Source organism: Ornithorhynchus anatinus, chromosome 2, assembly GCF_004115215.2.
Source record: "Ornithorhynchus anatinus isolate Pmale09 chromosome 2, mOrnAna1.pri.v4, whole genome shotgun sequence".
Taxonomy (NCBI): Eukaryota; Metazoa; Chordata; class Mammalia; order Monotremata; family Ornithorhynchidae; genus Ornithorhynchus; species Ornithorhynchus anatinus.
The window spans coordinates 99,533,943-99,552,307 of NC_041729.1; the positions used below are offsets into that span (position 1 = coordinate 99,533,943).

The window sequence follows — 18,365 nt, forward strand, 5'->3', positions numbered from 1 at the left end:
GGGGACGGCAGACGGGAAGAATTTAAGTCAAGAGCTTAGGGAACCCTAATGAGACAAGAAAGAATGAATTGTGGTAAAGAGCCTACCACCCTATAACACGAGGACAAGTCCTCCTCCCCCAGGGGACCACACTGGAAAAGATTACTCCAGGTCAATCCAAGATGATAGCAGCTCCCAAGAAGAGCCGCTTCTGATTCACCCGAGGGGAATGACAGTGAGATGATGCCGACAAAGACTGACTTGACTGGTGAGGCCAAATGCAAGAGCTGGTCAAGAGTTGAGGAAAATTGAAGGGAAAGGATAATAGGTGTCATGGGCCAACAAGGCCTGCTACTTTTGTCATCCTGGCTTAGAGGATGAGCTCTTAAGAGGCAAGGGTCAGAACGATCTCCAGGTAAATTGAGGCAGCCACTCCACGAAGGTCTGACTGTCACTTCACGTGTACCCAGCACAGCTCTAAAAATGCCCGGATTCCACACATGAGGCTGGGAGCGGGTAAGTTTAGAGAAACTCCCGACACACACTGAGAAGCAACGTGGCCTCATGGATAGAGCACGGCCCTGGGAGTCATCAGGACCTTGGTTGTAATCCCGGCTCTGCCACTTGTCTGCTGTGCGACCTTGGGCTAGTCAGATCACTTCTCCAGGCCTCAGTTACCTCATCTATAAAATGGGGATTAGGACTGTGAGCCCCATGTGGGACATGCAGTGTCCAACATGATGATCTTGTATCTATCCCAGCACTTAGTACAGTGCCTGGCACATAGTCAGTGCTTAAATACCAATTAAAGCAAAAACAAAACAAAAAAACCTGCACATGCCCTAGCCCCAGGACTGCTGATGGCAATACAGTTAGTTCTCTGAAAAAGGGCGTGGGGTGGAGGGGATGTGCTAGAGAACCCAGTGTTAAGAAAAATTCACAAGGTCGGACACCCTGTGCTGTGATCAGTTGTTTCTTCCAAACCTGCCTCGCTTTCTAGCCCATCAGATGGGCATCGTCAGAACACCTTTCCCTAATTTCACCATCACATTTCGTCCGAAAAGAATAGTGAAAACACATCATGGCAATAATAATAATATAATAATGATGATGGTATTTGTTAAGTGCTTACTATATGCTAAGCACTGTTCTAAGAGCTGGGGGAGATACAAGGTTATCAGGTTAACCCAGGTGGGGCTCACAGTCTTGATTCCCATTTTACAGATGAGGGAACTGAGGCACAGAGAAGTGAAGTGACTTGTCCAAGGTAACACAGCTGACAAGTGGCGGAACCGGGATTAGAACCCAGGACCTCTGACTCCCATGCCCGGGCTCTTTCCACTAAGCCACGCTGCTTACTTGGGGCTTTGAAGTCCCTCCCACCTCCGGCTCTCACATTCACAACTGCTGGAGGGGGAAATGGAAAGGAGACCAGAGGGAAGACCAGCATTGGCTTAGGGGAAAGATCCCGGGGCCTGAGAGTCAGAGGACCCTGGTTCTAATCCTAGTTCCACCACTTATCTACGTGCCCTTGGGCAAGTCACCTACCTTCTCCATGCCTTGTTTCTTCATCTATAAAATGAGGGTGCGGATCGAGAAGCAGCGTGGCTCAGTGGAATCCTGGCTCGGCCTGTCAGCTGTGTGACTGTGTAACTCCTCTGTGCCTCTGTGCCTCAGTTACTTTATCTGTAAAATGGGGATTAAATGTGAGCCCCACAGGGGACAACCTGATTACCCTGTATCTACCCCAGCGCTTAGAACAGTGCTCTGCACATAGTAAGCACTTAACAAATACCAACATTATTACCTTCTTTCTCCTTAGACTGTGAGCCCTGTGAGAGACAGGGACAGTGTCCAACCTGATTACCTTGTATCTTCCCTAGGGCTCAGTACAATGTGTGGAATATATCCACTTGTTCTTGTCTGCTGTGTGAGCAAGTCACTTAACTTCTCTGTGCCTCAGTTACCTGCTCTGTAAAATGGGGATTAAAAGTGTGAGCCCCACGTGGGACAACCTGATTACCCTGTAGCAGTGCTTGGCACAGAGTAAGCATTTACCAAGTACCTTTACTATTATTATTATTGTTAATATATGAAGTGCTTAGCAAACACTATTTTAAAAAAGGGGGTCAACATGGTGACAGAATTTGTTCTGCCATCTGGTAGGGACCCATGACTTTTTACCTTGTTCTGTTCTGGGTCCTGCCCAGAACCAGGCATGGGCGGGTGCTTAGTAAAACACTTTTTGATGACCATGGTAATGTCGCTCTCAGTCATCAAATATTTATTAAGCACCTACAGAATGTCCAGTGGACTAGGTGCCAGACGATCATCAAAAATAAACATTCTCCAGTTTGCCACATGGCTGATAATTAACGCATGGATCTCATGGAGGCAGCTTAGAAACATTCAAAAAGAGATTAGGCCTTTGTAGGATTAATCCTAACCTCTGAAGTTACATGATCCAGGTGAGGGAGAAAAAAACCAAAAAAGCTACACATTCTCCTGTTTTGGGATCAACTAATCAACAGGAACAGATCTCTTTCAAAGGTATCGTACTGTCTCGTTCACTTGAAGCTACTCGAGTGCAGAGGTACATGGCCTAGTAGAAAGAGCATGGGACTGGAGGGGGTCAGAGGACCTGGGTTCTATTCCAGGCTCAGCCAATTGCTTGCTGCACGATCTTGGACAAGTCATTAACTTTTCATTGGGATTAAAACCTAATCCCTCCTATTCAGACTGGAAGACCCATGTGGGACGGAGGTTGTGTCCAGCCTAATTAACTTGTATCTATCCCCTCACTTAATACAGAGTGTGACACACAGCAATAGATCATTGGCATTTAATGAGAGTTTACTATGTGCAGAGCACTGTTAACAGGTATGGTAGTTGTAAATGCTTAAATGGAATAATAATGATAACGAAGATGATAATGAATAATAAATAATAATGGCGTTTGTTAAACATTTACTATATGCCAAGCACTGTTCTAAGCGCTGGGGGAGATACAAGGTTAACAGGTTGTCCCAGGTGGGGCTCCCAGTCTTCATCCCCAGTTTCCAGATGAGGGGACACAGAGAAGTGAAGTGACTTTCCCAAAGTCATACAGCTGACAAGTGGCCGAGCCGGGACTAGAACGCACGACCTCTGATTCCCAGGCCCGTGCTCTTTCCAGTAAGCCAAGCTGCTTCTCGAAGAAGATAATACTAATAATGATAATGATTCATTCACTCAATCGTATTTATTGAGCACTTACTGTGTGCAAAGCACAGTAATAATATGTTTTCATTTCATAGGGAAGGAGGGAAAGAGAGTAAGGGCTTCAGGGGAAGTGACCCATACGTGCGAAGGAAACAGTGTCCAACCCGATTATCATGTATCTACCGCAGCACTGAACTCTAGGCTTGGCAAATACCAAATTACTTACCAAATATCACAATTATTCTTATGATGAGGATTCAGAGGGAACTGGCTAAAGTTAACTGGCTATAAAAGCACTCCCCAGATCTTTCTAGCCCTGATTAGGAACAATCTGGCCTTGTCAGAGATTTTTTTTTTTTAGTGTCCTATGTTAGGTGCTTATTATGTGCCAAACATGATACTAACCGCCGGGGTAGATACCTGCTAATCGGTTTGGCCAGAATCCATGTCCCAAATGGGGTTCACAATCTTATCAATAATAATATTGGTATTTGTTAAGTGCTTACTATGTGCAGAGCACTGTTCTAAGCGCTGGGGTATATACAGAGTAATCAGCTTGTCCCACATGAGGCTCACAGTTAATCCCCATTTTACAGAGCTGAGAACTGAAGCCCAGAGAAATAAGTGACTTGTCCAAGGTCCCACAACAGACCAGTGATGGAGCTGGGACTAGAACCAAGGTCCTCTGACTCCCAGGCCTGTGTGCTACCCATTAGGCCAGGCTGTTTCCTTAAGAAGCAGCTCCATGAAGCTGAACCCCTTCCTCTCCTGCTGTACCTGGCCGAACAATACACAAACTCTCTTCCCCTTTTCAAAGCCCTAGTGAGAGCTCACCTCCTCCAGGAGGCCTTCCCAGTCTGAGGCTCCCCCCCTTTTTCTTCTGCTCCTCCTCCCTTCCCCATCACCCCTACCCCCTCCCTCTGCTCTCCCCCCTTTCCCTCCCCACAGCACTTGTATATATTTGTACATCTTTATTGCTCTATTTATTTTATTAATGATGTACACTTATCTATGATTCTATTTATCTCTTTTGATGGTAGTGACACCTGTCTACTTGTTTTGTTTTGTTGTCTGTCTCCCCCTTTTAGACTGTGAGCCTGTTGTTGCGTAGGAATTGTCTCTTTTTGTTGCTGAACTGTACTTTCCAAGTGCTTAGTACAGTGCTCTGCACACAGTAAGCGCTCAATAAATACGATTGAATGAATGAATCACAGAAAAGGGAGAAGCAGTGTGGTCTAGTGGATAGAACACGGGCCTCGGTTCAGAAAGACCTGGGTTCTAACCCTGGCTCTGCCACTCGTCTGCTGTGTGACGTTGGGCAGGTCGTTTCACTTCTCAGGGCCGCAGTTCCCTCATCTATAAAATGGGGATTAAGACTGTGAGCCCCACGTGGGACAGGGACTGTGTCCAACTCAATTTGCTAGTACCTACCCCAGCGCTTAGAACAGTGCCAAAGGGCGGCACATACACATGACGTGGAAAACGGGAACACGGTACCTTTGGCCAGACGGCCACGGCCGAAAGCCCTTAGGAGTCCAACCAGCGGGTTCACTGGCCACTGCCAGTTCTCCTTCAGAAATTCCTAGGATCTGAAACTGGGTTTATCATTTCAATGGAAAGTGCAAAACAGGGCTGAGAAGCCACGTGCAAGTTCTGACATGTGAAATGATGCGCTTTTACAGATTTAGACTATCTGGGGCCGAGAGTAGCGTGAAATGATAAAGGTTATTAAAAAGCTGAAAACGACTGAAAATTTAGGTTCGGTGGTGGTAAACTGATCAAAGTGAGGGATGGGAAAAAGCTGCTGACCTTGGAAAACATAGCAATGTTTACATAAGCACACCACGTTATTTATGAAAGGTTTTTTTGAACTAACGTTTTTTCAATCCGAGTAAATATTTCATTTTGTAACCATAGAACCCTTTGAATGTAAACTAGGCTGAAAAAGGGTTGAAGTTGAGCTATTAAATGGTCCATAAACATTAACAGTTAAGTGAAAATATACCATCCATATACATTAGTATTCTTTTAGCACCACATATGTACAGATTGAGATAATAATTTGTGAGTTGTACTATCTAGGAATATTTTAATTGAAAAACAGATGGAGCATTTACTTTGCTGCAGTTGTAGAATACAAATTATTCCCAATTTCCCGGTCACATTCCAGGAGAGGCAACTTGATTCTGTTTTTCTAAATTCTCTCCACAGCCAACAATTGATATATTTCCCATTATCCCAGATCATCAGTTGTTGAATTTTAATAGCAGAGTAGGTAATCTTTGAATATAGTCTCTAAAGCTATCATCTTGATCAACTGTATTTATTGAGTGCTTACTGAGTGCAGTGCTCTACAATACAATGGAGTTGGTAGACCCATTCCCTGCCCACAACAAGTTTACTTCAACTAGACCGTGAGCTCGTTGTGGGCAGGGAATGTGTCTGATGTTATACCGTACTCTCCCAAGCGCTTAATACAGTGCTTTGCACACAGTAAGCATTCAATAAATATGATTATTAATAATAATAATAACACTGTCATTGATGGTATGTCATGAATGCTTATTTCTTTATGGTATCTGTTAAGTGCTTACTATGTGCCAGGCCCTGTACTAAGCACTGGGGAAGATGCAAGCTAATCTGTTGGACACAGTCCATGTCCCAGTCTTAATCCCCATTATACAGATAAAGTAACTGAGGCCCAGTGAAGTGACTTGCCCAGCCTCTCACAGCAGACAAGTGGTGAAGCCAGGCTTAGAACCCAGGTCCTCCCGACGCCCAGACCGGTGCAAAAGTTTCATATTCAAGTTCAGACACTTAATCACTTGTTTCACCAAACTAGAAAATACAGAAAAGATTTTTATTCCCGACTACAGTTCCTAATCCTCATTTGTTCCATCACAGCAATCTCTAGAGAAGCAGCGTGGCTCAGTGAAAAGAGCCCGGGCTTTGGAGTCAGAGGCCATGGGTTCGAATCCGGGCTCTGCCACTTGTCAACTGTGTGACTGTGGGCAAGTCTCTTCACTGCTCTGTGCCTCAATTACCTCATCTGCAAAATGGGGATTAAGGCTGTGAGCCTCAAGTGGGACAACTTCATTACCCTGTACCTAGCCCGGGGCTTAGAACAGTACTCTGCATATAGTAAGCGCTTAACAAATACCAACATTAATAATTATTGCTCTGCTACGATAGGGTGTAAATGCTACTTCTCTGCAGAAATACAAAGCACCACCAGCCCTAAGGGGGAAAAAAAAATCTGCTTAGGTAATTTGCGGGCAGAGAACACATCTTTCAACTCGGTTGAACTGTAATGATGATTATGGTATTTGTTAAACGATTACTAAGTGCCAGGCACTGTTCTAAGTGCTGGGATAAATACAGGGTAATCAAGTTGTCCCACATGGGGCCATCAAGACTGTAAATTAATTATGGACAGGGAACATATCTACCAACTCTGTTGGACTGTACTCTTCCAAGCGCTTAGAATACTGCTCTATCCACAGCAAAGCGCTCAATAAATATCACTGATTGATGAGACATTTATTTTCTCCCCCAGTAGATGGAAAACACCCTTTAGTTCTACTTTAGGTGTGCAAGAGTTAGATGCCCGCAATCACCTCAGTGTTTCGCACAAAGGCAGGTTGTGATTCACACAGAGGAGGTGAGCAGAGCTGTGTTCTCTCCATGACCAGGTCTCTGGATGGCATCCCTAATTCTCAGTTTCTCATTTTCTCCCTCTCTAATCCCCATCATCCCCATCATTCAGCGAGGGTCTTACACTCCTCTCCAATGCTAAGGAACACTACGGTACATGTTTTCCCAGCTTCCAAGAAACAGATGGCAGTTCAAACACTTCGCTGTTGCTCATTTTTTAAAGAAGCTTGGCACAGGAGGTTTCGATCCTTATTCGCAACAAAAACTTGGCAAACACTTGAAATGGCAAAAGCCAAAGATCACAGTAACAATAAAAAATGGGGAGGTAGCCAGCACCAAATCTTGCCATCAACATGAAGCAAAGGAAATGCAGATAAATATTTATTCACAGTTAATCATCGGTGAATTACACCAAAGAAATCTCATTCTTGCCCATTAAAGAATAAGGCAAAGTCTGTACTACCCAGAACAGGGTTCATCTCTGGAAAGAAATATTCCTGAGTCACTCAATGGTACTGAATGCTTACTGTATGCACAGCACTGTACTAAGCGCTTGGGAGAGTACAAGACAACAGAATTGTGAGATATGTTCCCTGCCCACAAGGAGCTCACGGTCGAGAAAGCAACTTAAAGTTCCCTTTTTTGTCCAAATCAGGTCAGTGGCTTGTTGAGTTGGAACAAAAGTATAAAAGATGATTTGGATATAGGCGTTACGAGGGCACTGGGCATCAGAGACTCTAGGATTAGCAGACTACAAGAAAAATCTGGGATTAAGCAATGCCACACTGGCTCAGACTGATTCTCCGTCTAGACCTGAAGCCCTTATTCTACCACCGGCAGGGGCAAGAAAGATGCTCCGGGAATAGCTGACCTCTTCACTAATCAATCTCATCATTACAGACGGCCCTACTAACAACCTCAGATTTCCTTCTGCATCAATAATAACGCTGATAGCAATAATTATATTTGTTAAGTGCTTACTATGTGCCAAGCACTGTTTTAAGCTCTGGGAGGGGTACAGAATAATCAGGCCAGAGAAACTTTCTATCCCACATGGGGCTCACGGTTTAAGGGGTACCTGAAAGAACAGGTTCTGAATCCCCACTTTATAGAAGAGGAAACTGAGGCACAGAGAAGTGATCATCCAAAGTCCCACAGCAGGTCAGTGGGGAGAACTGGGATTCCAGCCTCCAACCCCAACTCCCAGACCCATCCTCTTTCCAGAAGGCTGATTTTTCCTCTTGCGGTCCACTATGGCCTAGGGTGAGGAAAGTAGGTCATTGAATAGTTTCCTTCAGCTGCGTGGAAGGCTACACACACTGTACTTTCCTCCCTTTTTTTTCCCGCTGGAAGAAACTCTTCATTCTGACTACAAAATATCTAATAGTGGCTCGCGATGGGCAGGGAATGTGTCTCTTACACTGTAGTACTGTACTCTCCCGAGGGTTTAGTGCAGTAACAATAATAATAATAATAAAGGTATTTGTTAAGCGCTTACTATGTGCCAGGCACTCTATTAAGCACTGGGGTGGATAAAGCAAATCGGGTTGGACACAGTCCCTTATCCCACATGGGGCTCACAGTCTCAATCCCCATTTTACAGATGAGGGAACTGAGGCCCAGAGAAGTGAAGTGACTTGTCCAAGGTCACACAGCAGACAAGTGGCAGAGCTGGGATGAGAACCCACGACCTTCTGACTCCCAGGCCGAGCCCTATCCATCACACCATGCTGTTTCTCACACGTTAGCGCTCAATAAATACGATTGATTGATCTCTTTACCCAGGCCTAATAATAATTAGTATTATAATGAATATTAATCAATCACATTTACAGAGCACTGTACTAAGCACTTGGAAGAGTTCATTGTAACAGTATAACAGACCCGTTCCCTGCCCATAACGAGTTTACAATCTAGAGGGAGAGAGAATAATAACAGTGGTATTTGTTAAGCATTTTCTATGCGCCAAGCACCATTTTAAGCACGGTAACAAGATAATCAGGTCTGATGCAGTCCCTGTCCCATCCTGGGTTCACAATCTAATTAGTCTCCAGATCCCTGAAAAGGAGAGAGGAAGCGCGTGGGTGCTCTCTGAGCACTTCTTCCTCGTTCTAACTGACCTCATGATTTCCGTGGGAGGCAGTTTCAGCAGAGGAAATTTCAGCAGAAGATCTCTTCTGGGTAAAGAGAGCAAATAAATTGTATTGATTGAGCTCTCACTGTGTGCCCAGCACTGTACTAAGTGCTCGGGAGAGTAGAGTACAACAACAGACACGTTCCCCGCCCACAATGAGCTCACGGTCTAAGAACTGTGTGCTCTATCAATTGGAGTTCAACCATAAATCCATCAATGGTATTTATTGAGCGCCTACTACGTGCAGAACACTGTACTAAGCACCTTGGAGAGCACAATTCAACCAAATCAGCAGAAACGTTCCCTGCCCATAAGGGGTTTACAGGGGGAGAGGGGAACTGCCTTCCGGAACTGCCGTTTTCTTTAAGTATCTCTCACCTGTCAGCTGTGTGACTTTGGGCAAGTCACTTGACTTCTCGGTGCCTCAGTTACCTCATCTGTAAAATGGGGATGAAGACTGTGAGCCTCAAGTGGGACAACCTGATTACCCCGTATCTATCCCAGCGCTTAGAACAGTGCTCGGCACATAGTAAGCGCTTAACAAATACCAACCTCTACTAGAACTTGAGAATTCTCCTTTACACTTACGGAATTCTCCTTTAAACAGATAAGAGCCATCGAGACAGTGAGGCTACCAGAGCATTAGTGATTTTCAGAGACACCTAAGCCACCCATGCTGTAGTTTACCTAAATTAATTGGATGCTGCCTTCATCAACAAGGAAATTGCTTCCAAGCTTTAGGCATGATAACAAGTGCAAACATTCTTTCTTTCAAAAGATGTAAAAAGAAAATCATTTTCAGTCTCATTTCCAACGAAGTAAGTCTGGATGAATTAGTAATAGGATACGAACAAGTGACCCCGGGATCCCTGCTAGGGAGAGTGGTCGTGTAGCTAGTGATTCTGACATTCCCCGTTCAACTGTTTCTGGCTCTGGGAGCAGGTGAACACACTACTTCCAGTCGCCAACACACCCACTGAGCTCTGCAGCAGAAACGGTCAAGAAATAGGATCGATCGCCTGACGTCAACTTCCGAAACCTTTCGATCCTGCCCCGTCCTTCTCATCGGTCCGAGTCCTCCTGGTCAAACTAGACCAAAATTTCAAGTTCTGCCCCAATCCTTCGCTTTTAAACCATATGCATTTTGCGGTTTATCTGGGCCACCTCTTATTGTTGAATCATTCAATCAATCAGTGGTACTTACTGAGCACTTACTGTGTGATGATGATGATGATGGTATTTGTCAAGCACTTACTATGTGCCAAGCGCCGTTCTTGCCAAGCACCGGGGTAGGTACAAGGTAATGAGGTTGTCCCACATGGGGTCACAGTCTTAATCCTCATTTTACAGATGAGGTAACTGAGACACAGAGAAGTTAAGTGGCTTGCCCAAGATCACACAGCAGACAAGGGACGGAGCCGGGAATAGAACCTACGTCCTCCGACTCCCAAGCCGATGCTCTTTCCACCAAGCCGCGCTGCTGTGTGCAGAGCACTGTACTAAGGGCTTGGGTGAGCACAACCTAACAGAGTTGGTAGAACACGTTTCCCTGCCCACAGCACCAAGAAGTGCTTGGTTCTGGTAGTGCCCTACTGAGAGCTCACCTCCTCCAAGAGGCCTTCCCAGACTGAGCCAACTTTTCCCTCTGCTCCCCCTCCACCCTCTGCTCCTTCCCCTTCCCCCTTCACCAACCCTCAGCTAAGCCCCCTTTCCCTCTGCTCCTCCCCCCCTTCCCCTCCCCTCAGCACTGTGCTCATGTGTATATATTATTACCCTATTTATTTTGTTAATGAGGTGTACATCCCCTTGATTCTATTTATCGTGATATTGTTGTCTCGTTTTTGTTTCGTTCTGTTTTGCTCTGCCGCCTGTCTCCCCCGATTAGACTGTGAGCCCGACATCGGGCAGGGATTGTCTCTATCTATTGCCCAGTTGGACATTCCAAGTGCTTAGCGCAGTGCTCTGCACATAGTAAGCGCTCAATAAACACTACTGAATGAATGAAAAGTCATTTCAAAGTATTCTCTGGCTACGGGAGTTGTACGGGCCGGGTCCGAAAAAGTTGACTTGAGAAAAGATCCAAGCTTTTGATTAATGTTGAAACCACACTTCAATAGCCACCCTCAAGTCTGCATTCGATTACCGGCCTCGCCTGGTCATGAGGTAGACACCCCAGAGTCCGACCGATTGCCCCTCTGTGCAGTTACCTAGCCAGCCCCGGGATCCTGTTTCTCCTCGGCTTGTTTAGAAGTCCTTCAGACTTCTTTGCCAGAAGAAGTCTTTTGCCATCTACGGCGTTCAGGAGGGCATCGACTATCGGACCATGCTCCAATAAACATTTAATAAATCGATATAAAACACTTACGAGAGAGTTGTGGAAAAGCAAGAGACTCTGCTACTGTCAATGAGCACAGGGGGAAGCAGCCTGGCTTAGTGGAAAGGGCCAGGCTTTGGGAATCGGAGGACATGGGTTCTAATCCCGGCTCCGCCCCTCGTCCGCTGTGTGACCTTGGGTAACTTCTCTGTGCCTCAGTCACCTCATCTGCAAAATGGGGATTAAAAGTGTGAGCCCCACGAGGGACAAACTGATTACCTTGAATCTATCCCAGCGCTTAGCACAGTGCTTGTCACATAGTAAGCGCTTAACAAATACCATTTTTATTACTAAAATCATAATAGTAATAATTCAGGACATACCTTGCCCTCAAACGAAGGATCTTGGTTAACCTGAATGCACCAAACTCTGGATAAATGATGGATTCCTAACTGCTTTTTAGTTGATGTATTTATACCTCCATATCACATTTTGGAGCAAAAACTCTGCAACTTTAGTCTATGGCCCCCGATCACAACTCAAAAGCAATTAATCAATCTTATTTATTGAGTGTTTACTTTGGGCAGAAACCGTTCAAAGGACCTGGGAGAGTAGAATACAGTTAGAGAAGATCTCTGCTCAGAAGGCAACTTAGAGTTTAGCCAAAGAGCTCATAGCCTAGACTAAGATCTCAGAGAATAGGCGAGATAGAGGAGTCTAAGATGAGATGGATAACTACCGGCGCAGAATGCTCTAAACCAGCAATGAGCCTCATTCCTAACCACACTTTTCTTTAAATGCTTTCTGTGTGTTTAAGTGCTTACTTGATGGCACTCTAAGCACTATAATGGACAATAAACAAGCATAGTCCCTATCCTCAGCAGCCTCCATTCTGACACACAGCTTCCTGATCCAATCCCTCGTATTTATTGAGCGCTCACTGTGTGCAGGGCACTGTTCTAAACGCTTGGGAGAGGACCCGCTATGACGTTAATCCAAGCATTTATCCTATCCCGCCTTGACTACTCTATCAACCTCCCGGCTGACCTCCCTGCCTCCTCGCTCTCCCTACTCCAGGCCATACTTCGCTTTGCTGCCTGGATCATTTTTCTACAAAAAGGTTCAGGCCATGTTTCCCCCACTCCTCAAGAACCTCCTCACTCTTGGCTTCAAAGCTCTCCATCACCTTGCCCCCTCCTACCTCACCCCCCTTCTCTCTTTCTACCGCCCACCCCGCACGCTCCGCTCCTCCGCCGCTCACCTCACTGCCCACCATTCATGCCTGTCCTGCCGTCCACCCCTGGCTCACGTCCTACCACTGTCCTAGAATGCCCTCCCTCCTCCTCACCTCCGCCAAACTAACTCTCTTCCCCTCTGCAAAGCCCTACAGAGAGCTCACCTCCTCCAAGAGGCCTTCCCAGACAGCTTCCCCTTCCGCTCCGTTCTCCCTCCCCCTCCTCCCCGCACCCTCTGCTCTTCCCCCTTCCCCTCAGCACTGTGCTCATCTGTATATATTATTACCCTATTCATTTTGTTAATAAGGTGTACATCTCCTTGATTCTATTTACCTTGATGATGCTGTCTTGTTTTTGTTTTGTTCTGTTTTGCTCTGCTGTCTGTCTCCCCCGATTAGACAGTGAGCCCATCATTGGGCAGGGATCGCCTCTATCTGTTGCCGAATTGGACATTCCAAGTGCTTAGTACAGTGCTCTGCACGTAGTAAGCGCTCAATAAATACTATTGAATGAATGAATGAACCTCCAGCGGTTGCCCATCCCCTGTGGTATCAAACAAAAACTCTTTACACACATTTTTGAAACATTTAATCACCTTGCCCTCTCCTAACTCAGCCCACTACTCTCCTACTACAACCCGGTCCGCACACCTTGCTCCTCTATCGCCAACCTCCTCACAGTGCCTCGATCTCGTCTATCTCACCGCCGACCTCTCGGCCACGTCCTGCCTCTGGCCTGGAACACTTCTCCCTCTCTGTATCCAAGAGTGACTCTGCCCACCTTCAAAGGCTGATTGAAGGCACATCTCCTCCAAGAGGCCTGCCCTGACTAAGCCCTCATTTCCACTCTCTTCTGCATCACCCGGACTTGTTCCCTTTACCCACCACCATCCTCCAGCCCCTCAGCACTTATGTACAGATCTGTCATTTATTTATAATAATGTCCGTCTCCCCGTCTAGCCTGTAAGCTCACTGTGGTCAGGGAATGTGTCTGTTATATCGTCACACTGTGTTCTCCCAAACGCCTGGTACAGGGCTCTGCGTACAGTAAATGTCGATCGATCGATACGACGCAATATGAGACACATTCCCTGCCCACATCGAGCTTGGTAGTGAGTCTAAGTGTAGAAGACTACGTTGAAGGTACTCAGTGACTTCTTTCGTTTCCCACTCTCCGACGAGCCACTCCCTTCTACTATTACTACGGCATTTGTTAGTGTGTTGAGTGTTGGGTTAGACGCAAGAAATCCCATCCCAGTTCCTGTCCCACACAGGGTTCCCAGTTTGAGAAGTAGGGAGAAGCAGATAATTTATGCCCGTTTTCCAGATCATCATCATCACCATCAGTGGTATCTCCCGAGCGATGGCTCTGTGCTGAGCACCGTCCTCAGCACTTGGTAGAGTACAGAGGAAGAAAGGGGCTTCCCCAAGGTTACCCAGCAGGCCAGTAGCAGATGGGAAGTTAATAGTTTTAGTCATAATTGCATTATTTGTTAAGTGCTTACCCCGTGCTTAATACTACTAAACCCTGGAGTAGAGTTGTTGCCGAATCGTACATTCCAAGAGCTTAGTCCTGTGCTCTGCACATAGTAAACACTCAATAAATCCTACTGAATGAATAGTAACAAAATAATCAGGTCGCATATGGCCCCCATGTCACTCAAGGGACTCGCCGTCTGCGTGAGTGGGAAAACAGGTATTTAATCTCCATTTTACAGATGAGGAAACTGAGGCACGGAGAAGTGACTCGCCCATGATCACGCAGCAGGCAAGTGGCAAAGCCGGGATTAGAATCCCGGTCCTTAGACTCGTAGGTCTGTATTCTTTCCCCTAGGCCACACGGCCTTCATCTCTTTATAGCAGCAATACAGGAATATTACCTCATGTCCTGACCCATGGCCACTGGAGTAAAATTCCCCTCCGCCTACCAAAAACTGCTTCTGTATTTCTTTCGCCACTCTCTCCCCGAGTTCCAGAAACAGTCTCAGCCTTTGCCCAGGCAACTGTTGCTGCTGACTCGAAATAACCTTGGGCAAATTACTTCACTTCCCCGTGCCTCAGTTACCGCACCCGTCAAATGAGGATTAGGATTGTGAGCCCTATCAGGGACGGGGACTTGTTTCAACCTAATTAACTTGTATCTAGCCCAACGCTCAGTCCGGTGCTTGGCACCCAGGGAGCACTTAATACCATATTATTAATATTAAAAAGGTGAGTGGGGTTTCTACGCTCTATGTCTGGGGAATCCTCGAAGAGCAGTTGTTGTCCCAGGGAATGTCTGGAAGAGACTGCAAAAATACGACTACTCACCTGTTCTGGTGACATATGGTACAAATTAAGAGAGGGCACGGTCCACGAAACATACCCTGATGTAGACAGTATCATCTGGTCATGCCACAGTTAATATTTATCTAGCGGTTACAAAGTACTTAAGAAACACCATAATGATAACAAAAAAACAAAATCAGTGAGAGAATATAGTTAATTTTTACTAAGTGCCTACCGGCCAGAGACCAGCTACTCTGGTTTAATTTTCTAAACTGGAAAAGCGTAGAGATTTTGTATACAAGTTCAAGGAAGCGAGCGCTTTCACTACTGTACATGGAAAAAAAAAAAAACCTTTGAAAATAAAGCCCGTGATAAAAAGCTACTGCTAAGGAAAGGAAAGTCCACCTAGTCTTCTTGGAGCGTGGGGATATGAACCAGGTCCAGAAAACAGGTTCTTTGGAGGAGCTGGTACCAATCCCCACCACCTCATTCTCTTTAGAGAAGAGAAAAACCTGCCTTTGCTACCTCCATGTCATCCCAGTCGGGGGTCGGGGGCAAAGTCAAACGCAAATCGAGTAGACAAACAGCTTCTCAACTCACTAGAGAGCAGAGAAAGAGCAGCCAGGGAGCACAGTCCGGGGAGAAGCGCTCAATAAATAGGATTTTAAGAATGAATGAATTTCATTCTTTCAATCGTATTTATTGAGCGCTTACTATGCGCAGAGCTCAGCATTGCCACTGAGACTTTAGACTGTGAGCCTTATTTCCCCTTGTAATCTGAATTTTGCCCTGTCCACAATACTGAGATTGTGTTCCCTATTTTCCAATAACCTCCTTCAGTCCTAATCGTTCTAGACCTCTTCTGACTCCACTAATCACCGCCTTCTCCTTCTAGATTGTAAACTCCTGGAGGGCAAGGATTATGTCGACCAACTCGATTTTACTGTATTCTCCCAAATGCTTAGTATAGGACTCTGCATGCTCAGTGCAGTGATCAATAAATAAATAAATACTAATGACTGACTGAAACTCTCTAAGCGCTTGGAACGTACAATTCGGCAACAGATAGAGACAATCCCTGCCCAGTGACGGGCTGACGGTCTAAACAGTGGGGTTTAGTGGAAAGAACCCGGGCTTGGGAGTCAGAGGTCGTGGGTTCGAATCCCGGCTCCCCCACTTATCAGCTGTGTGACTTTGGGCAAGTCGCTTCACTTGTCCGGGCCTCAGTTCCCTCATCTGTAAAAATGGGGATTAAGAGTGTGAGCCTTAAGTGGGATAACCTGATTACCTTGTATCAACCCCAGCATTTAGAACAGTGCTTGGCACACTGTAAGTTCGAATCCCGGCTCTGCCACTCGTCAGCTGTGTGACTGTGGGCAAGTCACTTCACTTCTCTGGGCCTCAGTTCCCTCATCCGTAAAATGGGGATTAACTGTGAGCCTCACGTGGGACGACCTGATGACCCTGTATCTACCCCAGCGCTTAGAACAATGCTCTGCACATAGTGAGCGCTTAACAAACACCAACATTATTACTACATCCAGAGCACTGTACTGAGCGTAAGGAACAAGACCCTACTTGGTAGTGCGATCACCATCACGTCCTCCCAGCGCTCAGACCAGTGCCTGGCACACCGTTAGCGCTTAACAAGTACCCTACTCAGTATTACAGTTAAGATCACATAGTAAGCGCTTAACAAATACCATCATGATTATCGTGATCACAGTCCCCAGCGCTCAGACCAATGCTTAGCACGCCATAAGTGCTCAGCAGGTACCCTACTTACTATTATGATTAAAATCACGTCTCCCCAGCGTTCAGACCAGCGCTTAGCACACCGCAAACCCTTAACAAGTCCCCTACTGATTGTTACGATTCGGATCCCGTCTCCCCAGCGCTTAGACCAGTGCTCGGCACATAGTAAGCGCTCAGCAAGTAGCCCACTGACTGTTGTGATTCTCATCGGGTCGGCCGGCGCCGAGAGCAGCGTTTAGCACACTGTAAGAGGGGGGCCTGCAGGGTGGAGCGGCGCTTAGCACATGGTAAGCGCTTAGCACGCTGGAAGGAGGGGGTCTGCAGGGTGGAGCGGCGCTTAGCACACTGGAAGGAGGGGATCTGCAGGGTGAGCGGTGCTTAGCACACCCTAAGCGCTTAGTACAATGCAAGCGGGGGGGGGAGGGGTCTGCAGGGTGGGGCAGTCTGCAGGGTGGGGCAGCGCTTAGCACATTGTAAGCGGGGGGGTGGGGGGTCCTGCAGGGTGGAGCAGCGTTTAGCACATTGTAAGGGGGGGTCTGCAAGGCGGAGCAGCGCTTAGCACATTGTAAGCGGGGGGGGAGGGGGTGGTCTGCAGGGTGGAGCAGCGCTTAGCACATTGTAAGTGTGTGTGGGGGGGTCCTGCAGGGTGGAGCAGCGTTTAGCACATTGTAAGGGGGGGCTGCAGGGTGGAGCAGCGCTTAGCACATTGTAAGCGGGGGGGGGGGTCTTGCAGGGTGGAGCAGCGCTTAGCACATTGTAAGGGGGGTCCTGCAGGGTGGAGCAGCGCTTAGCACATTGTAAGGGGGGGGGGGTCTGCAGGGTGGAGCAGCGTTTAGCACATTGTAAGGGGGGGATGTGCAGGGTAGAGCAGCGCTTAGCACATTGTAAGGGGGGAGGTCTGCAGGGCGGAGCGGCGCTTAGCACATTGTAAGCGGGGGGGGGGGGTCTTGCAGGGTGGAGCAGCGCTTAGCACATTGTAAGGGGGGTCCTGCAGGGTGGAGCAGCGCTTAGCACATTGTAAGGGGGGGGGGTCTGCAGGGTGGAGCAGCGTTTAGCACATTGTAAGGGGGGGATGTGCAGGGTAGAGCAGCGCTTAGCACATTGTAAGGGGGGAGGTCTGCAGGGCGGAGCGGCGCTTAGCACGCCCTAAGCGCTTAGCAGGGAGCCCGCTGGCCGCCGGGCTGGTGACGGGATGGGCCGGCGCCGAGAGCAGCGCTTAGCACAGGGGAAGGGGCGGAGGGGCGGAGGGGCGGAGGGGCGGAGGGTGTCGACCTGGGCGTTGAGGTGTCGTCGGAGGCACTCGCCGCAGACCGGCGTCCGGCAGCAGGACAGCGGGGACAGGGGCTTGTCCTCCAGGCACACGCGGCAGCTCCGGCCCGCAGGGACCGGGGTCCTCCGAGGGCTGGGGGCGGCGGGGGGTCCGGGGGGTCCGGGGGGTCCGGGGGGTCCGGGGGGTCCGGGGGGTCCGGGGGGTCCGGGGGCTCCGGGGTCGGGGGGGCCGGGGTCGCTCTCCACGCAATAGACGGTGCAGTAGACGGGCCTCCGGGCCGGGGGCCCCGGGCTCTGCTCCTCGCCCATCCAGACCCCCCGCCCGCCCGCCCGGGACGGGGACGAGGACAGGGAGGAGCAGCGGGAGGAGGAGCACCAGGAGGGGGAGGAGCAGGAGGGGGAGGAGAAGCAGGAGGAGGAGGAGAAGGAGCAGGAGGGGGAGGAGCAGCAGGAGGAGGAGGAGGAGCAGGAGGGGGAGGAGAAGGAGCAGGAGGAGCAAGAGGAGGAGAAGGAGCAGGAGGAGGAGAAGGAGGAGGGGGAGGAGGAGGAGGAGCAAG

The 18,365-nt window shown here is 48.0% G+C and overlaps 1 protein-coding gene across 1 annotated transcript in view; it reads right to left on the reverse strand.

Moving 5' to 3' along the window:
* RNF217 (ring finger protein 217) overlaps window positions 1–18,117 on the reverse strand; it is a 163,268-nt gene extending 145,151 nt beyond the window's left edge. Inside the window, exons 1-2 of the mRNA XM_039914595.1 lie at window positions 18,080–18,117; window positions 17,812–17,965 (exon numbers count right to left, since the gene is read on the reverse strand). Of these exons, the coding sequence (XP_039770529.1) occupies window positions 17,812–17,965; window positions 18,080–18,117 (192 nt within the window). The remainder of the gene's footprint in view (window positions 1–17,811; window positions 17,966–18,079) is intronic.
* Window positions 18,118–18,365: the final 248 nt, after the last annotated feature.